The sequence below is a fragment of the Sabethes cyaneus genome, chromosome 2 (assembly GCF_943734655.1).
Source record: "Sabethes cyaneus chromosome 2, idSabCyanKW18_F2, whole genome shotgun sequence".
NCBI classification, from domain to species: domain Eukaryota; kingdom Metazoa; phylum Arthropoda; class Insecta; order Diptera; family Culicidae; genus Sabethes; species Sabethes cyaneus.
The window spans coordinates 47244383-47268726 of record NC_071354.1 but is presented as its reverse complement, the minus strand read 5'-3'; the positions used below and the strand labels follow the sequence as shown (position 1 = coordinate 47268726).

At 41.6% G+C, this 24344-nt stretch overlaps 1 protein-coding gene across 1 annotated transcript in view; it reads right to left on the bottom strand.

The window, feature by feature from the left end:
- The window catches only part of LOC128737046 (cholesterol transporter ABCA5-like), a 26289-nt gene extending 1945 nt beyond the window's left edge, over window positions 1-24344 (bottom strand). Inside the window, exons 1-6 of the mRNA XM_053831593.1 lie at window positions 24060-24344; window positions 12695-13081; window positions 12405-12634; window positions 12155-12341; window positions 9105-12086; window positions 8856-9042 (exon numbers count right to left, since the gene is read on the bottom strand). Of these exons, the coding sequence (XP_053687568.1) occupies window positions 8856-9042; window positions 9105-12086; window positions 12155-12341; window positions 12405-12634; window positions 12695-13081; window positions 24060-24344 (4258 nt within the window). The remainder of the gene's footprint in view (window positions 1-8855; window positions 9043-9104; window positions 12087-12154; window positions 12342-12404; window positions 12635-12694; window positions 13082-24059) is intronic.

Below are 24344 nucleotides of genomic sequence, written 5' to 3'. Positions count from 1 at the left end.
TCGAGTTTTCAGATCGTAAAATAATACTTTTAAGTTCCGTCCATTTTACATTTTTGAACAAATCGTCATGTCTGAGCTTTAAAAGTTAAAAGCTTTTATATGCTACTGGTCAGCGTCCTTTCTGAAGTTGTGCTCGGAGGTGTTACTTGCTCCACTTACGAAATTATTTACTGCAAGCTCACTGCAAGAGAGCAAATTTCCTGAACTGTGATAATCCACATTTATGTTCCCTGTTCACAAGAAAGATGATAAAAAAAGACGTTCGGAATTACAGTGGCATCACCTCCTTATACTTACTTTTAGTGTTCGACATCGGAACGAAAATTGAGGTCCGGGTTCCGATAAAAATTGGCACGAATTCTCTTATTCCGACTTTATTTCGGTCCGATTTGGCTCTGTTCCGGTTCCGGAACCTGAACAGAGCCAAATCGGACCGGATTATTAGTCTTTATAGTCGGAATAATAAAGTTCGTGCCGCCTTTTAACCGGACCGGACCGGACCGGAACCCGGACTTCAATTTTTGTTCCGATGTCGAACACTACTTACTTTACCAGCCGACAGCTGGGGTGGCTCTAACCGTATCAAGAATTCCTCTCCATTGTACTTGGTCCTGGGCTACTCGTCGCCAATTCGTTGCGCGTCTCAACACACGCAAGTCGGCTTCAACCTGGTCGAGCCATCCAGAACGTTGGGCCCCTCTATTCCTGGTGCCGGTGGAGTTATTGAAGAGAACGGATTTCACTGCACTGCACTGCGGGGTTGTCGTTCAGCATCCTTGCGACGTGGCCGGTCCACCGTAGTCTTCCAACTTTCGCCACGTGTATGATGGGAATCTCTCCAAGTAGTGCCTGCAACGTGGTTCATACGCCTGTGCCACTCTCCGCTATCCGTTTGCACTCCGCTAAAAATAGTGCACAACACTTTTGTTGAATTTCCTTACTCGTATTATGGTCGACGGCAACCAGAGATCCCATATATATGAACTCATCAACCACTTCCAGTTTAATGCAGTCAATAGACACTGTCCGTGGGAGGCAAACGTTGCTTTAACTGGAACCTCTTCCTACCATATATTTGGTCGACGTATTGATTTGTAACCCTATCCTCCTTGCCTCCGTTTTTAATCTAGCGTAGACTGCCTTCGCCGTCCCAAGGTTTCTAGTAATGATGCATGTCGAGATCGTCTGCGAAGGCTAGCAGTTGGCTACTCTTGCTAAAGCTCGTTCCTCTCGTTTCGATGTCCGCTCGCCGGATCACACCTTCAATAGCGATATTGAATAACATACAGGACAGTCCAACCCCTTGCCGCAACTCTCGACTACTCGAGAGTATCCCCGAAACGCGCACGTAGCACATCGCTCCAGGGTATCCGCGTCAGTTTATCCGGAAAACCGTACTCGTGCATTATCGACATCTCTAGAGGATTTGTCGGAAAGTAAAAATTTGATCCGTAGTCTATTTATCCGTCTATTAGGGATAGACGGCGTAACAAAATCTGAGAGAGCACCTTGTAGGCGGCGTTGACCAGTCAGTGTAATGCCGTGGTAGTTACATCTATCTAGCCGGCCACCCGTTTTGTAGATGGGACAGATTACACCTTCCATCCACTCCTCCGGTAGTTTTTTCTTCTACCAAATGCTTGAAATTATCCAGTGAAGTGCCGTTGCTAGCGGTTCTTGGCCATTTTTGTATAGTTCTGTCGGGAGCCGATCCTTTCCGGCAGCTCTATTATTCTTCAACTGTCCAATTTCTTGCCGGATCTCTTCAAGACCGGGAACCGGCACGTTGTTGTCGTTTGTAGGCACTCCTAGGTTAACTTCCGTTGCCTATGCTTCTGTTGTATCGTTGTTGAGATCATGTTGAGAATCATGTTCAGAACATGAGATCATGTTGAGATAGTTAACTGTCCGAATACTTTTTTGGCTGCATTTTTGAGCAATTCAAACTATATGTACCCTATCTTCAAAACGGAAAGCTTTTCCCCGAATTTTTGTTGTGCATCTAAATATGCTTTAGTTAAACATTGTTTTAAAAAATATGTGTTACCATTCTTTGCAAAAATACTGTGCAAAATTACTAAAAGAAAATTTTATGCGCTGCTGTCCGAATACTTTTTTGGTTGACTGTATAGATGAACTTATCGACCTCTTGGAAAATTTTTCTTTGACTTGTGTAAGGGAGGCTCTGTAGCCGCAAGGTTACCGAGTCTGCTTTGACAAGCGTATGGTCATGGGTTCGAATCTTAGTAGAATCAGGCTATTCGATGTCAAAGTGACTTTTGCATGGGTTTATTCTCTGGCCCCTCATCACCCTTCCTTCATGCTGAGTTCTACATTATCCCGAAGACGCTTCTTATGGTTAGTATACTGGTATGAGGACCTAATGAGGTAATGGTTTTGAACCTCAGGAGGACTCACCAGTGCTAACTATAATGAGGCGAAACAGGTTTGGTATAGTAGGACATGCATCGAAGCATGGGTAAAACCCTCAACACATAAGCACGCATAAAAAAATAGAAGCTTATCGTTTACTCAATAGCGATAAAGCACAGAAATGCAGTGCTGATACAGCATACACCCGGGCAACATTACAATAAATCAATAATGCTGTGGTCAAAGTGATAAGCCCATACAAAAAAAACTAAAACTTGTGTTTTCATATAAAAACTACTTCCCCCCTCTCTGAAAGCCCCATTAGGTTGGACATTAAGAAAAAATAAAAGACGTGGTTTTATGAATTGGCGCTCGTAGGTTCGAACCCCGAGACACAGCACGGGATTCTAATCAATGCAAGTTAAAGAATCTACTTGAATTTTCATACCTCTATACCTCAGCCATTTGGGTGAGGTTACGTATTCTTTCGCGATTTCTTCGTAGGATACATTACTGCGCAGAATTTGGAACATGAATAAAAAATCTGTGCCTAAATCTGCGCATTATTGCATCGCATTTTTCTAAGGAAAGCAATCCATGCAATCACTCTTTTTGTCTAAAACATGACCAAAAATAATTATTCTTTCTAATTATGCTGGGTATTTTGCAAAGAATTTCGATCATAAATTTGTAAATTTTCTAGACGGACAATCTTAGCGTTGGTACTCACGACGATTTTTTACATAAGAATCACTCATCGCCCCGAGGTGTTCTTTTACGATCCGGAAATATCGTGGCCATATCGTGGAAGCATGCATACAGTATAAAATGAATTATGCCTCAACAGTGTTACCAACTTTCCAGTCCAATTTACAATTTAATCTGGTTGCCAAACATTATCCAGCGAAGCAAGTCAGTATCCACAACGACAATATTGGCGCTCTAGGATATCGAAAAGGAAAAAGCTGTACTCCAAAGAATTATACAGGGACTTATTTCATATATGGCCTGTCAAAGCATGAAAATGTTCACCTCTGTTCAGCAACTCCTATCCCCACCTCCACGCGGTGCCGGCTGGGGTACACAATCTTGGTTGTCGTACGCAAACAGGGACAGGGGCACAATGGATCCCGCCCACTCTAAGACGACAACCCCGTCAATGAGATCCAAAAACTTCAGTCAATCTGGATTATGGGCAACAACCTCTAGTATAAAAACATGAACACAAATAGGAAGATGGAATATACTGACCCTTGCCCTGCAGGGCAAGCTGGCTTAACTTAACAAAAGATGCTCTCCACCTGAAGCTTGAAATCCTGGGGCTGAGCGAAATTTGCTGTTCTGACGAACAGAACACATTATCCGGGCAAGTCTTGCTCTACTCTGGCACTACTTTCTACTCAAAGAGGAGTTGGATTCCTACTGAGCCCAATGGCATATGAAGCCGTGTGATAAAGGGGGACAAACAATTGTCGTCTCACGGGGTTGAGTAGGATAACTTTCGGTGAGAATATATTTTGATACACACTCGCTCTCACAAGCGCTTGGTTTGGTGTTCAATTGCATTGCCCCTTAGACTATTGATATTTTATTCATAGACGTCAAAATATATTGTCACATGTAGTTTCCCCCAAGTAACAATTTCAGGCTGATCAAACGCTTTTATAGCTAATTTTATTCAATCTGTGGCTGAATTATGGTTTGGGTTTAGTTGTTAAAATTTTTTTTCAGCTTTTAAACATCTAAATCTGGTGATTTTATCAGGCTTCAGGCTTGTTAATAGCTGCTTTCGAAGCTGCGATGAAGCTGAATAGAGGCTTTTGCGCAATGCTGTCAATTCTATTTTTAGAACGAGAAATAGTTTTGAAATATGCTCTTCTAGTCGCTTTATCAACGTCTCATCAACCTTTATGCAACCAAAAAAAATCTATTTTTAAATTAAAAAAAAATAATTTCAGATAACTTTAATTCGTATAAGTAAGCTAATTAAAAATGCATATTTTTTCGGGAATTGAACCCACCACCTTCTGGTCCATAAGCACTCACCGTATGAACCGCCCCATCTGCATCTGCAGAACATATCTTTACACCCGAAAGCAGTCGATAATGTCGATAACTGACAAACTTTTGCTGTCAGCCGAATTGCAAAATTTTATGATCTGACAGTATGTGTGCTGTGAGCCGAATGAAAACTTGATAGTAGTTTGTAAAGCCACTTTAACACCTTTAAGCAGCCTTAAAGTAGTTTGAAAGCTGTGAGCCTAATGAAAGCTTCTACTCTAGACTTTAACACCTTTAAGCAGCCGTAAAACAGTTTGATCACAGATTAACAGACGTAACACTGAAGCCACATTCCAACGCCAATAAAAACGATCATTTCAAATGTTCACTTAACCAAAGACTCAAACAACAGTCGCTGCGCGAGAACGCCGCTCGCTTGCGCTAGCGCTTTTGTCAGATAACATACAAGTAAATTTGTAGCAAGCGTAGCGCGAAGACTGCACCAGGTGATGCTAGTGTTTTTTCCAAGTTTTAGGGGTGTCATTGAAACGATGTTTTGTAAGAAAATTTGTTCGATTTGTTACGTCTGTTAGTATGTGGTTTGATGTTGATGGCTGTTTAGAAGCGGATTGTTTAGCAGCCTATTAAGCCTGTTTATCAGCCTTTGAGAGAGGGTTGGTTTGAAGAACTTAAAGTAGTTTAAACATCGCCTTTTCAACCAACATTTAAGTGCTTACTTTATGCAGCTTTGATCGCCTTAAAGCAGCCAGTAAACAGCAATTTCTCTTGCAATTCAGTTATCGTTGTTACTTGGGTAATATACACGGCAGGTCATCAAATACTTCACTAAAGCTTACGAACGAACAGCCAATGAACCTAACAACGGTTGAATCTGTTTTGCCAATTAAGCAGGGAGATAAGAACAACCATCGGCTAGTGTAGTATCCTCTAGGTGTCTTCACTAAACTGCGTACCGATTCGGAAAAAGCAAAACCATTATTCGAGAGTATTTATGATTGTAAACACTATTGTCAATTGCGTCAATTGCGGCGCACTTATTGCTTAGAAGATAACGAAAAAGTGCGCCGAAGATACCGAAACGATTTAATGCAAAATAGCACTTTTATGAGCGATATCGCACTTTGGATGGTACAATTTTCCTTGCAATTGACAATATTTTGAGGGTTAACAAACATGCATTTTTACAGACTCTGCGCAACTCTATAACTTAGCTGCTATTTGTGTGTCTTTCGACATTGCGTCGTTACTTCAACAGTATTGCTGCGATGTTCAGCCAAAAACCGGCCGTTGCTGAATTAGCGGTTCTCGAAACCGCCTACGGATAGACTGCACCAGTTAGCACGTGGGTAGCCCCACGTGCTGAATTAGATTTTTCAGTCGAACCGGACCAGATCGTTTTGAAGATCCTTTTGTTTCAAACGGATTAACGCGGGATTTTTTACTACGTTGCGGCAATTTGACAGTTTTTCTAAGGCTTTCTGTCAAATTTCCGCAACGTAGTAAAATTCGTATGCATTGTGTCTGGGCCTTTAGTATATCCCAAGGAACACAACGGCAGCACCTAAAAGACCAGATGTGGAATAAGAGTTGTGTAGTAGCATCCGGTGCTGAATAAACGAATTTGCTGAAGTACATGTTTTGTAAACGTCATATCCTATATTTTTTCTAGCTTCTAACCAACATCTACACTGTATCGATCGTTGTTATGTAAGTGTGGAACAAGAGTTGAATGAACGTTGTCCAAATGTATCAGCAGCACCGCTAAGAGCAAGTGTGGAATACTGGTCGCTTAAAGGCATCGAAGAGAATGCATGTCGAATAAGCGCTGTGCAAACGAATCAGCAGCACCGCTAACAGAAGTGGAATAAAAGTCGCCTGAGGGCAACAAATAACATAAACAACACCATGAAATTATTATTAGATTCACTTTATTACCCATGTTGCTTCCTGACATGTGACATAAATAACTCTTTTCAATTTTAAAACAAAGCACTTTCTCGCCCTCAAAAACTATAATCGTACGCTAATCATTGAGCGGGCACCTTATCACTACCGACAACAAACTGTACATCAAAATACTATTTTGAAGAAACTTTCCGAAATCCTGCCGCGTGCATTTCGTATAGCAGGAGAACTCGAAACGATACATGTCTCCATTTCGTACGTTGTCGGTAGCTCCGTCAAAAATATACTTCACAATGCCAATTTAAGGGCCGCTTGGAAGAAACACTTGGTCTTGGGATCAACGATTCCATTGCTGGATCATTGTATACTAAACCTGTGAATCCTAATCGTTCACTGCAATTCGCTGGGTAGATTTTCACAGCCACACTGTCAAACACCTACAAAAAGTACGCCGATTTTCGACAATTTGCACTCGGTTTACACTCAAAGTTATAAATAAAACTACTGTGGAATAGGTATGGAATAAGAGTGGAATTAACACTGCGGAAACGTATCAGCAGCAATGCTAAGAGCAGGTGTAGAATACCGGTTGCTTAAAGGCAACCATGGAAATGCATGTCTAACAGACGTTGTTCAAACGCATCAGCAGCGTTGCTAAGAACAAGTGTGGAATAAAAGTGGAATAAGTGTGGAATGAACGTTGAGCAAACGAATTAGCAGCTTATCGAAAGCAAGTGAGGAATAATAGTGGAATGAGCGTTGCGCAAACGTATCAGCCGCATTGCTGAGAGCAAGTGTGGCGGAAGAGTGGAATGAATGTTACGCACACGCTGCTAAATGTATAGAAACGTTGGAAGTGTGTAATAAAAGTCGAATAATTGTCGTACAAACGTATCAGCAGCACCTTTAAGAGCAGGTGTGGAATTAAATGTACTTGATGGCAACCAATAACACCAATAACTTGAATGACACTTTATATTTTACACTTTATAATTTATACGCCAAATTTGTAATTACTCCCACTTTTTTTTTTGATGAATTAAGACTAGAAAAATTCCCTACAAATATTTTCTTCGCAAGTGGATTAATACAACAGTAAACCTATACTACCGACTCAATCGAGTTACTCGTGTTGGACTCGCTAAACGAGATGAATCGGGTCGGGTGGCATAGCGGCAATGCCACCACGGCTGGTAGCGCCGCAATCGCATGGCCAGCTCCCGCTGCCGGTGCGCGAAAACCTCACTCCTTCCCGTGCTGCTGTTTTTTTGGATGAAAAACCGTAAATCCGACCCGATGACAAATAGATGTGCATACAGCGAGCGGGTTGAAGCAGCGATAATCTCCGGACTATCGGTGATGACGGGGTGACAAAAGTAATCCTCCTCTGCGGCACTAGCACGAACCACTCCTGCTGCTAACTAATCACAAATGAACAGCCACAAACATTCCTCGCAGCTAGCCGAAAGCTAGTACAAATAGTTTATAATTGTTTAATATGTGCTGAATAAAGGTTTCTAGCGTAATTTTGTACAGCAGATGCCTAACATGATTTAAGAAGCTACTCTGCAGCGCTTAAATATCTTTTAGCCGAGGTTTGTTTCACGCTTGCCAAACTTAAACTTGTAAATCTACATCGGCTAAAAACTCGGCGCCTGTCATATGTCAGATTATCTCAGATGCGTTCGTCGACTGCTTCTGACCGACAGGATCTAAGTTCGAATCCGGATGAGTGAAAAAAGTAAAATGGCGGGCTAGATGAATTTTAAGTCAATCAATGATTTCCTACTAAGCCTCTCTTCATAAATCATAATAATAATATGAATACAAAAATTGACATGAAAATAACGAAACCCACAAAATAAAATAAATACTTCTTACATATTTTTTTCTTTTTGCTTGTCTAAATGTTGAACTGCTGTGGAATAAACGGAGCTTCAGTGTCATCAGCAGTAGTTTAATAATCATATCTATACGTACTGAATAAACGTATTACTATACGTTGCCTAACAGTCATACAAACGCAACTTCCACGCTCATATTCAGCACTGTGTTGTTTTAATTCTCCAAAACCAACTATATAAGCATTGAACAGAGGTATTCAGACATACATGAAAAGCAGCTATACAGCATGTGCTGAAAAGCCAGCTATACAGCATGTGCTGTCGGTTAAACATTTAATAAGCAAAAATTGTTCCTTGGGATTCGCTGATGCGGCAAAGATATCTAAACTAGTTTCGAGTTAGCGTGATGCCAGAATAAGAATTTTCTAAATAATGCGTTTTTGTAAAAGGCAGTTTTGCCCGCAATTAATATGATACTATACGACAGGGTCAACGATCCATCTTTGACTAAGTTCGACAGGTTTTATCCGGTTAGGTTTAGTAGCTAGTTTGTATACTATCAAGATACCCAACAACTTTTTTGGTAAAGGTTATGTGAGGCTTGGTATATTGTTTATTACCAGGTTCACTTTGTAATAACACCCACAAACTTTCATTGGATTCTGTGAGAGTGAAAACCGTTCACCATAAAATATAATCAATGTTACTCACCAATTCCTAGCATATCTAAAAACACTACCAAAATAAAGGGGATCAGTCCGACAAAGGTTAGAATATTAGGTAGGATGGACTGCGCCGAGTCCGTGCGATCAAAAAAGTATGAAAAGCACGTAGAACACAAAATCCCCGCAGGGGAATACAGGAACACTAGCAAACCTAGTGAAATCAGTGCCGGTGGCTGAAAATAAAGGCAAAATTACCCTCACGTCAACAGTTTCAAAATTTCAGTCTGAAAATTACCTGTCTGAAGGAGGGTATATCAAACAGAAATACCAGCCCAAGCAAAGCAGCGCATATCAGCAGCATCAGCCCGGACAGCACGATAAAGTAAGCCGACAGATAGACGGCCGACGACAGGCCGTTCACGCGCAGCTGGTTTTTAGCCTTCATCTCCCGGTCGTACACCATATCGACGGCCAGCGAAACCGGAATCAGCACGAAGATCATACCGACGAATAGAGCAGAGGAGAACGTGCCAATGTTGAACTCCTGCGGCTGTGCGGTCTGCTGGAAGGGATGCGAATGCAGTTCGATGTTGAGCACTGATTCCACTCCACCTCCGGTGGCAGAGCCACCAACCGATGGCGTAATGGACGATGCCGTGTCCAGCGGTTCATCCCCCTGGGGCATATCGTCACCGTAGTCAACGGTTCCGTACTGCTGCTGCCTACCTACGGTAACTCGCTGATGACGGTACACCGCTTGTGATGCGACCGGTGGCGTACCGACTTTCACGAACATCCGCAGCAAGGTATTACTTATTAGATTTAAGATTATTGGGAGACTGTGTTGAGTGGTATCATTGTACAGAGTAGTTATTGACACATTTGACCATGATATAGTGTTGACGTTGAAGGCCGCCATGTGGGGCGCCATTTGGAGCAGCAGCGAAAAGTTGCCGCTGTAGTCTTCGGTGACATTCGCCGATTGCTTCAGTTCGTCGATGAAACGATGGTAGAGATATGACGATTCCTTGGACTGCTGCTGGGCCTGGTGCTGATGCTGGTGGTGTTTCTGATGCAGCAGAAGCGGCGACGGCGTCGGCTGCAGCTGGTGATGGTGGTAGAGCGTGTGCTGCGAGAGCAGTCGATTGGTATTGTCGTGTACCGCAATTTTTGTGATGTTGCTGCCGTACGTGCCGTTGTCCAGCATGATTGAACGCATTACCGGTGAGATCACCTGAATGGAGTTTAGGTATAAGCCAAGGGCTGTAAACGCCAGCGGTAGGATGATTAGCAGATATAGGCGTTGAATGTCCCGAAAGAGTATTGTAATTCTAAGCTTTAATAGGGCTACGATGGTGTCGAAACAGGATGGTCGCAGCTCGATGTCATCCAGATCCATCCAGTTCGTTTTGTTTTGACTGTTCAGTTTCACAACCGAGGACGAGGTGTGGGTAGGATCCTCGTAGATGCTTTTGGTGCTTTTGCTGACCCCGTTCCGGGATCTGCTGTGCTGTCGTTTTCGGTGAATTTTCAAGTTTGGCGACGGAGCTGCCGAACCTTTCTCACTCCTAACAACCTCTACGTCGTTCGTCAGTCCGTTCACCGGTATGATTGTTTCGAAGTCCAGCCCGTTGTCCGGGAGCGAAGATTTATTCTCCGTGTTCTGCTTTTCAAGCAGATTTTTGGTGTCGTTTTTCAGCGATTGATAACTATTGCTTCGTTCCTGTAGCGATAGACTTCTTGGCAAAGCTCGATTTTTCATCACTTTTCGGCTTATGCTGTCAGCATAGGCCCCCTCCTGTTCGTCTTCCTCTTCGGTTCCGACCTTCTGTTCTTCCTCCCGCTGTGTTTCCAAATGTAAAAACACTTCCTCCAGTGTAGTCATTGACACGCCGTACGAACAAATTCCCAACTTCATTTGCTTGGTTCTAATTTCCTTCTCAATATCGTCAAACAGTGATACGAATGAATTGACAGCGTCGTGTGGTAGTATGTAGCTGAGTTCTCTTCCGTGTCGTCTAGCCTTCTCCGCTTTTGGCACATGCTCGTTAACCAGCTTAGTAATAGACGTTTCACAGGCGCACGTGTCCAGAACCAACGTCAAGTGGTATCCCACACCAAACTTATTCTTCAAAAATAGAGAAGAACCACAGCAACGGAGACGACCCCTCGAAACAACGGCCTTCCTTTCGGCTAGAATATCCGCCTCATCCATGAAGTGCGTCGTCAGCAGGATTACCTTACCATGTTTTCGGTTTTGCAAGATAGACCACATGTGTCGCCTGGAATACGGATCAACCCCAGCCGTTGGTTCGTCCAAAATAATGATCTTCGGGTCCCCGATGATGGCAATACCGACGGAAAGCTTCCGCTTCTGACCTCCACTTAAATACTTCACCCGCGTTTCGGCCGAATCAAATAGATCAATGTCCCGTAATGTTTTCTTCACCTCACTATCTATCAAGTTCGGAGCAATCCCACGAACTGCTGCGAAAAAGTACAGATGCTCTTTTGGTGTCAACGTTTCAAACAATATATCGTGCTGCGGACAAACTCCGGTCATCCGACGAATCATCGTCATATCGTTTGGATCACGAATATCGTACCCAAAAATATAGACCGTTCCCGAGGTCGGTGAGGTCAAACCAGTCAGTATGTTAAAAAGTGTGCTCTTGCCTGCACCATTATGTCCCAGAATCGCCGTTATTTGTCCCTCGTAGATGGTCAAATTTATACCGTTCACTGCATTCACCGCCGGTTTCCGGCAGGAGTGGAACGTTTTGTACAAATCCACTATCCGAATGGCTTCCTTGCCACGCATCTCTCGCGAAACTGGCTCAATATCACGCGTTTGCTCATCCAAATTTACGAAGGAGTTCGCCGACTCACCATTCAGGAGCGGTACTTTTGGCACTTTCTTCTTACACCAATAGTGACGACTAAAGCAGAAGCACGGGCGCTGCTTGGTTCCGTGCTCCGAGGGAATGACGCAGTCAAAGTAAAATGCCAACGCTGCGTACAGCAGAATGTCAACTACCAGCATCAGAATAGATCCACCGATCGGTATGCCCGGTCCGGTCCACAGATTGTCCAACGTAACGCCCTGTCCCGATATATCCAGCACCAGAATCTTGTCCATCGCCAGCGCGAATCCGGTAGGCGATATCAGAGACACCGTCCACAAGGCAGCTGAAGTGTGCGTATCGTCAATGAACACTTGCAAAAAGTACAGCAGCGACATGATGTTAACCGCAAAATTGCCCAAAATACCGGCGGTCTGTTTCGAGTGTAAAAAAGCATTAGTTTAAAATTGTTAATAGTTCTGTTAAATAAATTTGTAATTACCCTAGAGTTATCAAAAAACGGCGTAATCATGAAGCCTATCAGAATCACCGAGAAGCTATAGAGTAGGATCAAAATGAACACCGGCAGATAGTTGGTGTTTTGGAAAACGCCAAGCGAAAACAGCAATATTACAGACACAAACGTTAGGAAAGTCACAAACACTGCATAGATGATAAACCAGCCGCACCTAAAATATATCAGAAATGTTACTAAATAGTATCAACCATTTGCGTGAGCCATAAGACCGTACCAGAACACGGAATCCCGTAAGCCCATAATCTTCAAACCCTCCTTGATGTGGTTCTCCTTCTCGCCGACGATCAGTATTAGCAGATATGTGATAAACTGGGACAGTGCCATCACCATGTAGATTGGTATCACTAGTCTAAATGCAACCATCCAATTACCCGTATAGGCTTCCTTAGGAAACATCTCTAGTGTAATGTGAGGTATCTGAATGTCATCGTTTTGCGTTACGATCTGCGAATAACAAAATAACCGTCAATCATAATCGTTACCGAAACGTCACCTTCCACCAACCTTGATTTTGGTGTAGTCCAGCAGCGTTTGCAGTGCGACAAACCCGGAATAGTAGTACTGATTCACCGGGCACGAGTCGCCGGTTTCGATCGGTATCACGGCCGACCAGTAGCTGTCCGATTGGCGGCAGGTGACGAGCGACGAGTACAGCTCCGTGGTCGAGGGCGTCACGAAGAACGACGGATTCGTACGGATTTCGTAGCGCAGCTGGCCGTACATGGGATCCTCGCTGTGGAAGATCAACGCCAGCGGCATCTTGTCCGGATCGCGCCAGTACGCGGCCAGCAGTTCGTCCTGCGTATCGTACACGATCCATTTGATCGGATGGATGCCGGCCGAGTGGTGCCGATTCGACAGCCACAGCTCGTTGGCTTCGTTCAGGAATTGCTGGAGGAAGAGAAAGTAGAATTTAGTTGTTGCTCAGTAACGCTTTTGATGGTGGTCATGGCAATGAAGAAATCTTTCGATAGGTATTATGAGCCGTGTCCAAATGCATAGCTGATGACAGAAAATGATCAATATTTATTTATTTTCTCAGCAATATGACCAGAATCATTCGATTCCGTGTGACTTACGCATAGTTTTATCACGTTTTATTCTCAGGCCGCTCATTACATAATTCACTGTTCATAGAAACGTAATGAGCATTCGCCAACTATGATAACTGGAGATAATACCAGCTCAAGTATACATAGTATACATAGCAAAGCAAGCTTGAACAAATCACAAGCACACATAAACATAATGGATACCCTTAGTGGAGATCGAGTAGCTAACCCCGGTGGAAACTTAGGTCACATGTCGACAGCGAAGAAGGCATTCAAGCAGGAGATCGGTTGGAAAAGTGAGGATCTAATTTTACCAGAACGTTGAATTCTCAATGAGTTGAAAGTGGGTTTTGTAGTGTTAGTCAAAATGTAGGATTGCGTGATGGACTTGAACGCAACCAACGATAAGACCAACATACATCCACACCAAGGTAGATGCGAAGACGAGAAGGAAGCGTTTTATGTCTAATTGGAGGCAACATACAAAGCGATGTATAGACCGGTGATACACTTCAAAAGTTGCACACCGATAAAAACGGCCAGCGGTGCATCAACTTCGCAACTTTCCATGGCCTGGTTATCAGAATCACTTTATTTCCTAGTAAAGATCCACAAGGTCATCTGAAGATCACTTGAACACCGAAACAAAACACAAACATATACTCCCCTAAGAAGGTGCGGACATAGTTTTAGACCACTATCTAGTAGCAGCACATATGAACTCAAATACCATTCCAAATACCAAAAGTCGGCAATTAGACAACCCGCAAGCATTCAAAAACTACGCGCCTCCATCGCACGGGGTTCTACCTTGCTCTGTGGAACGACAAGAAGAAGCGAGCGACAAGAAGAGCGACATGTCCCAAATCAATTCTCCGCCGGCTATCAGCAATTCCGATCAAATTTGTGGGAATTTATCAAGCCGCTTTCGTTGAAGGACGGCCAACAACGGACGATCGTCCAAAAAGGAGCTATGAATACAGAATTCCCACGCACCATTTCACGACCAACAGGTCAATTGGTTCAATTTGCAAAAGAAAGAGTTTCTTTGCGTCTCCTCTCTTACGCTTCTTACGGTGCTTAAAAATTAGCTAGCCAATAACGGCGTTTCATGCTAAACAGATGGATTCCAGTGGATTTGCATCAGTGGGACAAGTGTAAGAGAGGAGATACTAAAAGAATCTTTCAAGCTAACCAAAGTGATTCATTCTACAACGGATGGTACACAGTTCTGTGTTCGGAGATGAAGTTCATCGTATTTAGGTCGGTATCCTTCTTCAGTAGAAGTATCATCTTGATAGGATCCTGACACTGTAAAGCACTCCCTAACCAACTCATTTCTGGCCTCGGACTTTACGCCAGGGTGGAATCGGGATATGTAAAGCCAGAAAAGCTCCTTTGGGGGAGGAACAGTCGGTACAGCCACTGATGTAGTGGACTTGGTGCCGATGAGGAGCGGCAAGTTAGTCTTCACACGCTCTTCACGGCGACGTTTCAGTGGATGTTGCCTTAATGCGATTTTAGAAGATAGCAGCGTCAATGCTGTTTCGGTGACCTTCTTGGAAAGCTGCAGCATTTGTTCACTGTTGACCGAACAATCTTCTGTAAGCTCACTAATGGCATAGTGTTTCGAGAATTCAGGTCTACTTTGCCTTTCACAAGGCGTTTGATCAAGGAACATGCACCAATATACGTGGTGTTAGCTAACTTGGTGGAGTGTACCCCTTTAGGCATACGGACGATATGCATACGTACGCTAGGCATAAGGACGTCAAGCATAACGGAAGTTAGGCATACATACGTTAGGCGTAATGGACAATAGGCATAATGGATGTTAGGCATAGTCCCAAGCAACACAGCTTGTTATAGAATAGTATAACATTACATACATCAGAACTTCTTTATTACCAGAAAAGCGCAAAAAATTGAAGTCTAATCAAACAACAATTGAAAGAAGTATGTCTCAGGTTATTTCATACCATTTTAAAACGTTATTATAGCATAAGCTACAACTTGTTCTTTCAGTAGTTGAGATTTAGTAATGGAGATATAATAAAAACTTTGTGTTGACATGTTGACAAAAACAAACATTATTCATTTGATATGAGCTGTCAAATAAATTCACAAATGTTATTACAAAACATCTCAAAACCTTAATAATAACGACACATGTTTTCAAAATCCGTTTATAGTACTCTTAAACGACTACTTTCCCTGAAGAACATGTTTTGTGTATTTATTTTGAAACGATGATTCTGCAATTGATGAAGGGACGGTAAGGGAAAGTAATGAAGAAGGATTTTTTTTTTTTCGGGAATGAAGGGGAAGGGTGGAAAGGAAGGGGGGGGGGGGGGTAATAGGTAGCTATGGTTAACAAGTTGTCGTTGTGACTCCTATCTTGTTAACAACTTGTTAACCATAGCTACCTATTACCCCCATCCCCCTTCCTTTCCACCCTTCCCCTTCATTCCCGAAAAAAAAAAAAATCCTTCTTCATTACTTTCCCTTACCGTCCCTTCATCAATTGCAGAATCATCGTTTCAAAATAAATATTAATATATGCCTGACCGCATTTCAAGGTCATGACTAAAGTCACGAGTTTGATCAATGTTTTGTGTGTTACTTGGGAGTGGACGGTAGGCATAATGGATGATTTTTTTGTTTATAAAAGACGAGACCACTGCGACCAGCACATAGATCTATTGTGGTAGATTTACAGGGATGATTGCGAATCACGAATGGCCGAAACTCAGCTGGATGCAATAACAAATGGTGTAGATTTAATGGTCGAATCACAAATTGCCGAAGCACACATGACCGAATCACGAATGGAAGAAGGTCATCGTAAATGTTCGCGCCCTTCAACCTTCATTTACGCTTAAGAGAAAGTAATATACTCTACTGGATGTACTACAAATAACTACCAAAATAAAAATACAGTGCAGCCTGTGTTTGTCTTGTTGTTCTTACACTAAGGAGCCAGTGTTTTACGAAATCATTTGATATATTGTGTTTTCAGACTAAATTGAACTTCCGAAAAAACTGCAAGCGATTTTTCTTCCATACCGTATATGTATGTACGTGTATAGCAAATGAGACCTGCTATATAGCGCACTACTTCCGACACTTGGTTTAATGTACGGTACATAAGAAAAATCGCTTGCCGTTTTTTTTCGGAACTCCAATTTAGTGCTGGAGACAAAACACACAATATTTCTAAAAAGTATAAAAATATCTTTCACTTGTTTTGATAATAGTTAACGTTGACCTTAAAAACATGATATTGATATTCGAGAAAATAGTTTTCGGCGAGATTTAGCCAAGCAGGGGATCAGCCTTTCGTGTTTCGGCCTTTTATGATTCGACGAAATAGGGATTCGATCTTCCCTAACACGGTCAAGGATGGTAAATAGTTGAATAGTGCGGTCCAGAACCTCGCAGTCTATTTTATACCTGCAGCTACTAAATCAATTCCACAGAGGCACACAGCCTCTTATTCAGCTACTCCTATCCCTATACCTCTACGTAGTATCCCCACGGTATCCCCATCCGGGATACGTTCCCTGGTGGAAATCGGACAACCGGTGGAAACTAGGGTCGTATGCGGACAGGGAAGGAGGCACTCATGCGAATGCTGAGTGTGAACTCTCCGCCTGCAATGACGGTTCTCTGTATGACTACTAAGGTATGACTACTAAGAACCAACGCAGAGGGGGCAAAGCCCCCAAAAGGAAAATGGCTTTAATAGCCGTTATCCATGGCTATTACGTAAAAACTTGAATGGATAAACCCCTAGTCCAAGGTGTGACGCGAGCCGTGCCGAGGGATGAATGGTGGAGGGGGTTCTATGAATACTCCGCCGCAACGGAGCCTGTGGAGTACCAGGGCGCCCTCCACAGTAATTTGCCCTTGCTGCATTAAGCCGGTTACTGATGCAGTAAACCATTTCTTACAGAGCATGCTCTCTCTGCCGAAAAACAAAGAAACAACGGAGGTGGAGAGGAGAATAGGAGAATAGAGGAGGAACACCTAGCCCTGTTCGTCGTCTATCCTCAACACGCCGACTCGTAGTGTGTCGACAGACGAGGTGACCCCAACTCTGAAGGGTGAACTGAAACAATGGAAGAACCGAAAAATCATGGCCAATTAGATGGTCGTACAATCGCTCAAACAATCTAAAAATCTATAACGTCAAGTATTAAGGTTACTCAAAAGTTGCTGAGTCCCAATAAGAGAGCACGCTTACCGGTCTTGTGACAGGACATTGTCCGAGTAAATATCTTCGGAATCCCGGTTACGTACAAAATGATATTAAACCTCGGAACACTTGCTCTGCAATTGTGGAGCACATAAAACACGCAGACTGCATTATTTAAAAAAGGGGAGATATGGTGTGCTTCGCCGATCTGGGTAACAAGGTTCAAAAACAAAGTCACCTCTGATTGGCACCTGTCTCGCTCCAGCTACCTCCCTATCATTTCCTCAAAAAGTGATATGTCAGCTTGAAGCGAACAGTTAAAGTAATAAACCGGGCATACCATAATAGTTCAAAATACTGGACGTAGTGGTAAGAGTACTCAACAGAAGTGGAGTGGAACACCGCCAAAATTAAATTTAGATTTTGGTGACAGTTGTTGCAAATCAACACTTTGGATTTCGGTTATTTGCTATTCGGCCATTTGGTACCAACTCGGTGAGTCGATGCGAGGGCTAGGAAAAACTAGCAAAAGTCGATAGACCTAGGAAAGCGAATAAACCTAGACAGTTGTGATTTCTGTGGGGGCTGTCTCCGTAGTGGCCGGCACTTCCGATAGTCGCTGACTAACCTCGCAGCTCGTTTCGCCCTGAATCGTCTGTGAAAAGTCATAAAACATTTTTGACATTTAAACTAAGTTCGTTAGCTTTGTCAACTTGAAAATATATCCGTGAGCAGAAAAGTTTAAGATTTACTGACAAATTATTCTGAACGATTTGGTTTATAGCGACCAGAATAAAATATCCCATAGAATATTTATTAAATTTTAAGCAATTTCATTGGTTTGCAGCATGTGCGCATTTAATTTCATCGTGCATTTTGATATGATAGGTCGATAAAATCAGCGCGCCACTGAAATTTTGGAATTTTCGAAAACTGGTTGTTTTAACAACTTGAAAATATTCAGTTAGTCAATCTCAATTTCTAGCGAAATCTTTTTAGTTGCTTCCTCTGACAGGAAAACCGATTGATAATAACTTTCTTTCTGCAAAACACTTTGCTTTGATGAATTGTTGTTTACGAGCTAAAACAAAATACTATAATATGGCAATATGGCTTCGCATAAAAAAATGATTTTGGTGTTGAACTTTGGTATTCTTCATATAAAGCAAAAAAACTGCTTGGTCAGGGTGTTACCGTTTTAACAGCTCTATAAAACTAACAGATTTATTGCGGTTTGACAAGTAACCGCGATAAGGTCAATTTTGATTGGTGCGCCATTTTGTATTGCTATGCTACCAACAAGTTTTAACGTGGTAATATAAGCAACCACAATAAATTTGCTTTATTAACAGTTTTATTATGGTTTTCTAGCTAGCTATAAGTGTGTTTGGACTCGTATCCTCTTGGTATTGCGCAATACCACAATAAATCCAGAGGTAATGATTAATACCGCAATAAAACCTTTATAAAATTCAAGTAAAACCAAGTGGCTTTAGAATTGTTACTTGGGATGGGTCATTCCACGTCAAGTGAAAAAGTACAAACTTGTAATCGACCTTCTCGGATTTTCACCAAACTCGGCCAGATTTCGTTTTGGGTCAAGAAGCAAAAATTCCAAGTTTGGTGCCGATTGGACTTTCCCTCGATTTTTGGGAACCCCCCTTTTATTACAAAAAGCATCATTTTCGTCAAATTCGCTTATTTTCTTTTGCTTATATCTTCGTAAATATTCAATTTAGAAAAAAAAAACTCTATTCTTTATTTTCATGGTAAATCATCTGAGGAATCCGAAAAAGATATTAGTTTTTTGCGGCAGTGCTGGCAAATACTTTTATTTTTGATCTGAAAACTAAATTTGTAGTTTTCTCTCAATGAGTACAATTTGATCTCAAAAATTTCAACACCGTCGTGTTCCTCAGACTTTTTTTACATAAGAATCACTCAAAACCACGAGGTGTTCCGTCCCGTTCTCGAGATATAGGGGGGGGGGGGGGTTCCCAAAAATCGAGGGAAAGTCCAATCGGCAGTCGGCACTCGGCACCAAACTTGGGATTTTTGCTTCTTGACCCAAAACAAACAATCTGGCCGAGTTTGGTGAAAATCCGAGAAGGTCGATTACAGGTGACTCGGACACTTGACGTGGAATGACCCATATGTTTTTCTGCCAAATAATCCATTACGTTTATGCAGATATTTTTACGGCAAACGATGTTAAGCATAGCAGCATTATGCCAAATGAATTTATGTTAAATAGGCGGCCCGGTTCTCATTGCATTGTGACATAGTGTGCGTAGTAGTACATATTTGTAGGAAAGCGAATTTTGTAACTTATACCTCACGTCCATTATGCCTACCATCTATTATGGCTATTGTCCATTATGCCTATTATCCGTTATGTCTAACGTCCATTATGCCTAATGTCCGTATGCCTAACGTCGCGCACGCAACTTGGTGCAAGACCACATTTGATGAAAAAAAACCTTCTCATATGGTCGAATCTCAATTACTACAGAGTTATTATACAGTTTTAATTTTCCGTTCTGTTTGCATTAAATTTGCTCTAGTACAAAAAGTATGCTAGTAAGTTACTTTCATTCGTAAACCAAGAAAATGTACTAAAAATAGTCCTTAACGACAAGGTCGTCAGAGTACATTTATGGCAGTCAGTATGGCACCGAATATCACCCTTCCATTCCCTTCTTCAGTGTACCAACATGCTCCCATAGACTCGGGAAACCATCACAAAAAAATAAAATCAGTTCAACTAACCTGCTAGCCGTAATAAGAACTCAACTATTTTTTTTCGGCCGTTCCATTCGTCACGGCACAGAAAACTTAAATTAACCACCCGAACAGTTATTTAGTATGATATAATAATGTTTTTACCCAAACTGTACACTTGAATTGATACTTGAATTGAATTGAATTGAATTGAAACTTTACTACGATTCGAATGCAATTCCGAATCCGCGACCGTCGTTGTTGTACGTTGCCAAGGGAACGGACGTTTATATGGTGTGATGCCAACGTGAAAATTCGAGCATGAAATTGACCAATTATTTTCGCTATTAAATTAAAGGTCGGAGAGTGTCAATAATATACTGGTAAAATTCACTGATAATAAAATTCACCGTAAACAACATTTTATGTGATAGAATTACTATTGGATCTAGTTCAACAGCAAAAATAGATACGCGATTCTACGTTTCATAATTGTACATAACAGATTATTACCTACTACTAGCAACTCTATTCTCAACAAAACGATAGTGGCAACAAGTACTGAAATCAGTAAAAAAAACAATAGGACTCTGACGACCTTCACCTTAAACCAGTGCTTGAAAAAAAACCTGCATGAAGGCGAATACAAAACACATTCAGCACATAGGGTAAGAAGGCCCGGCGAGGTAAGACGCACCACATCGATTTCGAATAGAAATCCTTAAATTTTTTGCAATTACGCTACCGTACCTTCTTTGTTAACGTATTTGAATACTTTCGAAACACTCTGTTGTGATCTGCCACACGAAACGTCAAAATTAGAATCAAAACAAACTATTCGCTCCTCGCGACTTTGTGCGATCTAATTTTAGCAGCAACAAATTTAAGGGATTTTTGCAAAATAACGGAGTATTTCGAGGTTTCTTCGTATCGTTGACGTTTGTAAAACGATTCCTGTTTCGTGTGTGTCGAAATAGGTATGTAAAATAGAACGGGTGAAAAATGCAAAATGGTGAAGATTGTAAACTAGGGGTAAGACGGGCCATTTTTCACGGGGTAAAAGGGCCATGCGTTGTACAGTATCCCCCCGCTAATCCGACACCCAATAATCCGACGACTCAATAGTCCGGATCTCGCTAATCCGGAAAATTCCGAATTAAAACGTATTGTACTTGACTTCTTTCAATCAAACACTACCTTCGTTTGGCTTCTCCGTTAAAGTCAGAATGGCACTCTTTCTAACTAAATGGAAATGGTACACGGTGCTGCTTCTAACTACGTTCACTTTTGCCATGGCTATAATATTTTCATTGCTATTCTTAATAGACTGATATGCTTGCGCTTATTTCGACACTTACTAAGAATTTCAAAGTATTTTGTTGACGAAATTGAGTATTACCGCGTATAAAACATAGTTATTGCGTACTTACGACAAATATTTTCAAAAATTTCCGGAGGTGTTTACGTATGGATGTAAACAAAACCACATTTCAAACTCACACTGACGTCAGTTTGACTGTCGGATTATCGAGTCAAAATTCGCTAATCCGGCTATAAATTTGTCGGATTAGCGGGGCGGTACTGTAGCGCTAATAATGTTTGAAGGTTTTCTTGCGTGATGTTCGTTGTTGTTTGCATAGATGCCTCGAAAGTATATTAGAAAAACATCGCGGATGCAGTAGATGGCGGATCAGATGAATCAGGCCAAATTAGCCATTGATAAAGGTATGTCCATCAAGACAGCATTTACCACATTCGGAATTCCCAAGACAACTCTTCGTCGACAGATTAAAGTACGTAACGATACGCCAACAATGAGGCTCGGATCTAAAGTCCTGGTTGTTAATGCTGTTCAGAAAGAGGAACTTGTTCAGCATTTGCTAGAACTGGAGGAGCGGTTCTATGGACTCAGTATGATCAAAGAACTGGCATTTTATGTGAATTATAAGCTAATTTTATGCTATTTCATGACAAATCTTTAAAAAATTTGTTTCAGTTGAGTAAATATTATTGAAGTTAGTTTTGCAACTCTAAAAACGCATAAAAACTGCCAGGATTCGTCTAACTCCGTCATGGTCCGCCTTACCCCTTTGGTGGTCCATCTTACCCCGCCAGAAAATTGACGCGTGATATTTAGACGATTCAAAAATTGTCGAAAAACCGTGGAAAAATTCACAAAACAAATAATTGTATAATTTTTAATGGTAGATAAATAATTGCTTATTCATGTGTGATACAAGAAAAAGTGGACTTTCCAACGCATTTTATGCTAGCATTTTAATTGCTTAGGGGGGCCGTCTTACCCCGTCTTCCCCCACAGTTTTACCCATTGTAGTATTCTGTTATCTACCAGCCCATGGACATGACTGCTGACAGCGTTTTTCTTTTTCAGTTTTTTACCCTTCAAAACAATTCATTCATGAATTGCAGTGCTGAATTGTTCGACTAACCTGTCAGTCAATTTTCTTGCTCTGGTCGACAATTCATAATGAATGAATGGTTCACATTTTATTTCGTTCACTATTATCGAATGATTAAATGTAGAGAACATGTAGAGAACAATGTAGAGAATGTAGAGAACAACATGAACAAGAATGCAAGTGATTCGCTCGAATCGCTTTCATTCTTGTTGGCAATACTGAGTTCATTTCATCTATACTAGAAACAGCTAAGAATAAGCACTATTTTGCAACAATTCAGGCGTATTGTAAATTGAATATAAGATTTCTAAGCACTGCCTTCAACTTCCAACTTCAAGAAATTTAATAACTTTTCAGAAGCAAAGTTTTTAAATAAAAGTTTCTCAACGCCTTTTCGTCAAATTCCTCCTAAAAAGCGTGATGAAGTTGATTGCTTTTATCTACCAATTTAAAGCTCTGGGACCGTTCTACAATTAACGGTTAACTCTTTTAGTGTTGTTGCAATTTAATTTTAAACGTATCATTTAGCGGGTTGAATTAGTAACTGAAAACTGCACCAATTCCATACATCATGCATAGCATACTAGATCACCGCGTGCGACAGATACGGTCTGACGCGTATGGAACACAGCAACGAAACAGACTTCTCGGGTCGACAGCCCAGCAGGAGTATGGTTGTAGATTTTTCGACCGTTTGCTACTTAATGAAGTATGTAAACCTGTGACGAACGTTGTTTTCAACGAGGCTTCGAGGAGAGTCGCATCAGTTAGTGGCGTTAGCGATGAAATTTAGCAGATTGTGGAAATTGAGCCCAAGTTAGCCGTCTCAGTTTTAACACAAATAAAAAAAAGATCCCTAGACTATTGTGGCAAGGTATGGAGCGTGCTTATCTGGGTAAAAAAGCATTCTTTCCGCACTACAGGTTCCAAATTCCAATGTTCCCCAGAGGCTGTAAAAGTCAATAGGATCGCAGCACTAGCCCCGGCAATGTCCGGCACTCTAACAGCTGGCTGTAAAGCCCGTCGAATAAAAACAGAAGGTCAAGTTTCGAAAACGGAACATTGTACCAAGGCTTTGTTTTGTAGTTTACACCGACCGTAATAGGCCTCTAGCTTAAAACATGCGATATTGTTGTTCTTGTAATGACGTTCCCCAGAAAAGCAATCCTGGATCTGTCTTGTTTACAATTTTCATCAACGAGGTAAATACCATATGTTTTATGCCGAAGAAGTCAGGGTATTTATGTTAATTGCCAGTATCACTGATTGTGAAGACAACTGATTGTACATTGTATATAATGTTAGTGTTCTCAACATTCATTTTTTATAACTCAAATTTAGGGGCATTTTAATGGATTTATGAACGAAGCCAATATTTAAATATGCATTTAATTGTATAAAATGCCGGTGAAAAAAAGTCGAAAAAATGCCGGAAAAATAAACAGTGATTAAAACATGAAAAAGGGTTTAACAATTACCAAAGTTGTAGATGAATTTGGCTGCGGCAGAACCGCGATGGTGTGGGCTTTGTGGTGCTGAAAATGTTCGAAAAGTGATGCCGCTCCGCGTGGTTCCGTTATGGCGGGAAAGTTAGGATTGGGAATCAGTATCTTCAGCACTATCAGCGTGCCGAGCGTGTACAGCGGTAGAAATACTTCGGCAATCGTTTTCCTGGAGTCTCTGATTTTCAGTTTAAAATTGCGCACTAGTGTCGCTCCCAGCTGTTGGCAGAATGAGCTATTGTTTAGCAGTTCTTTTCCCAT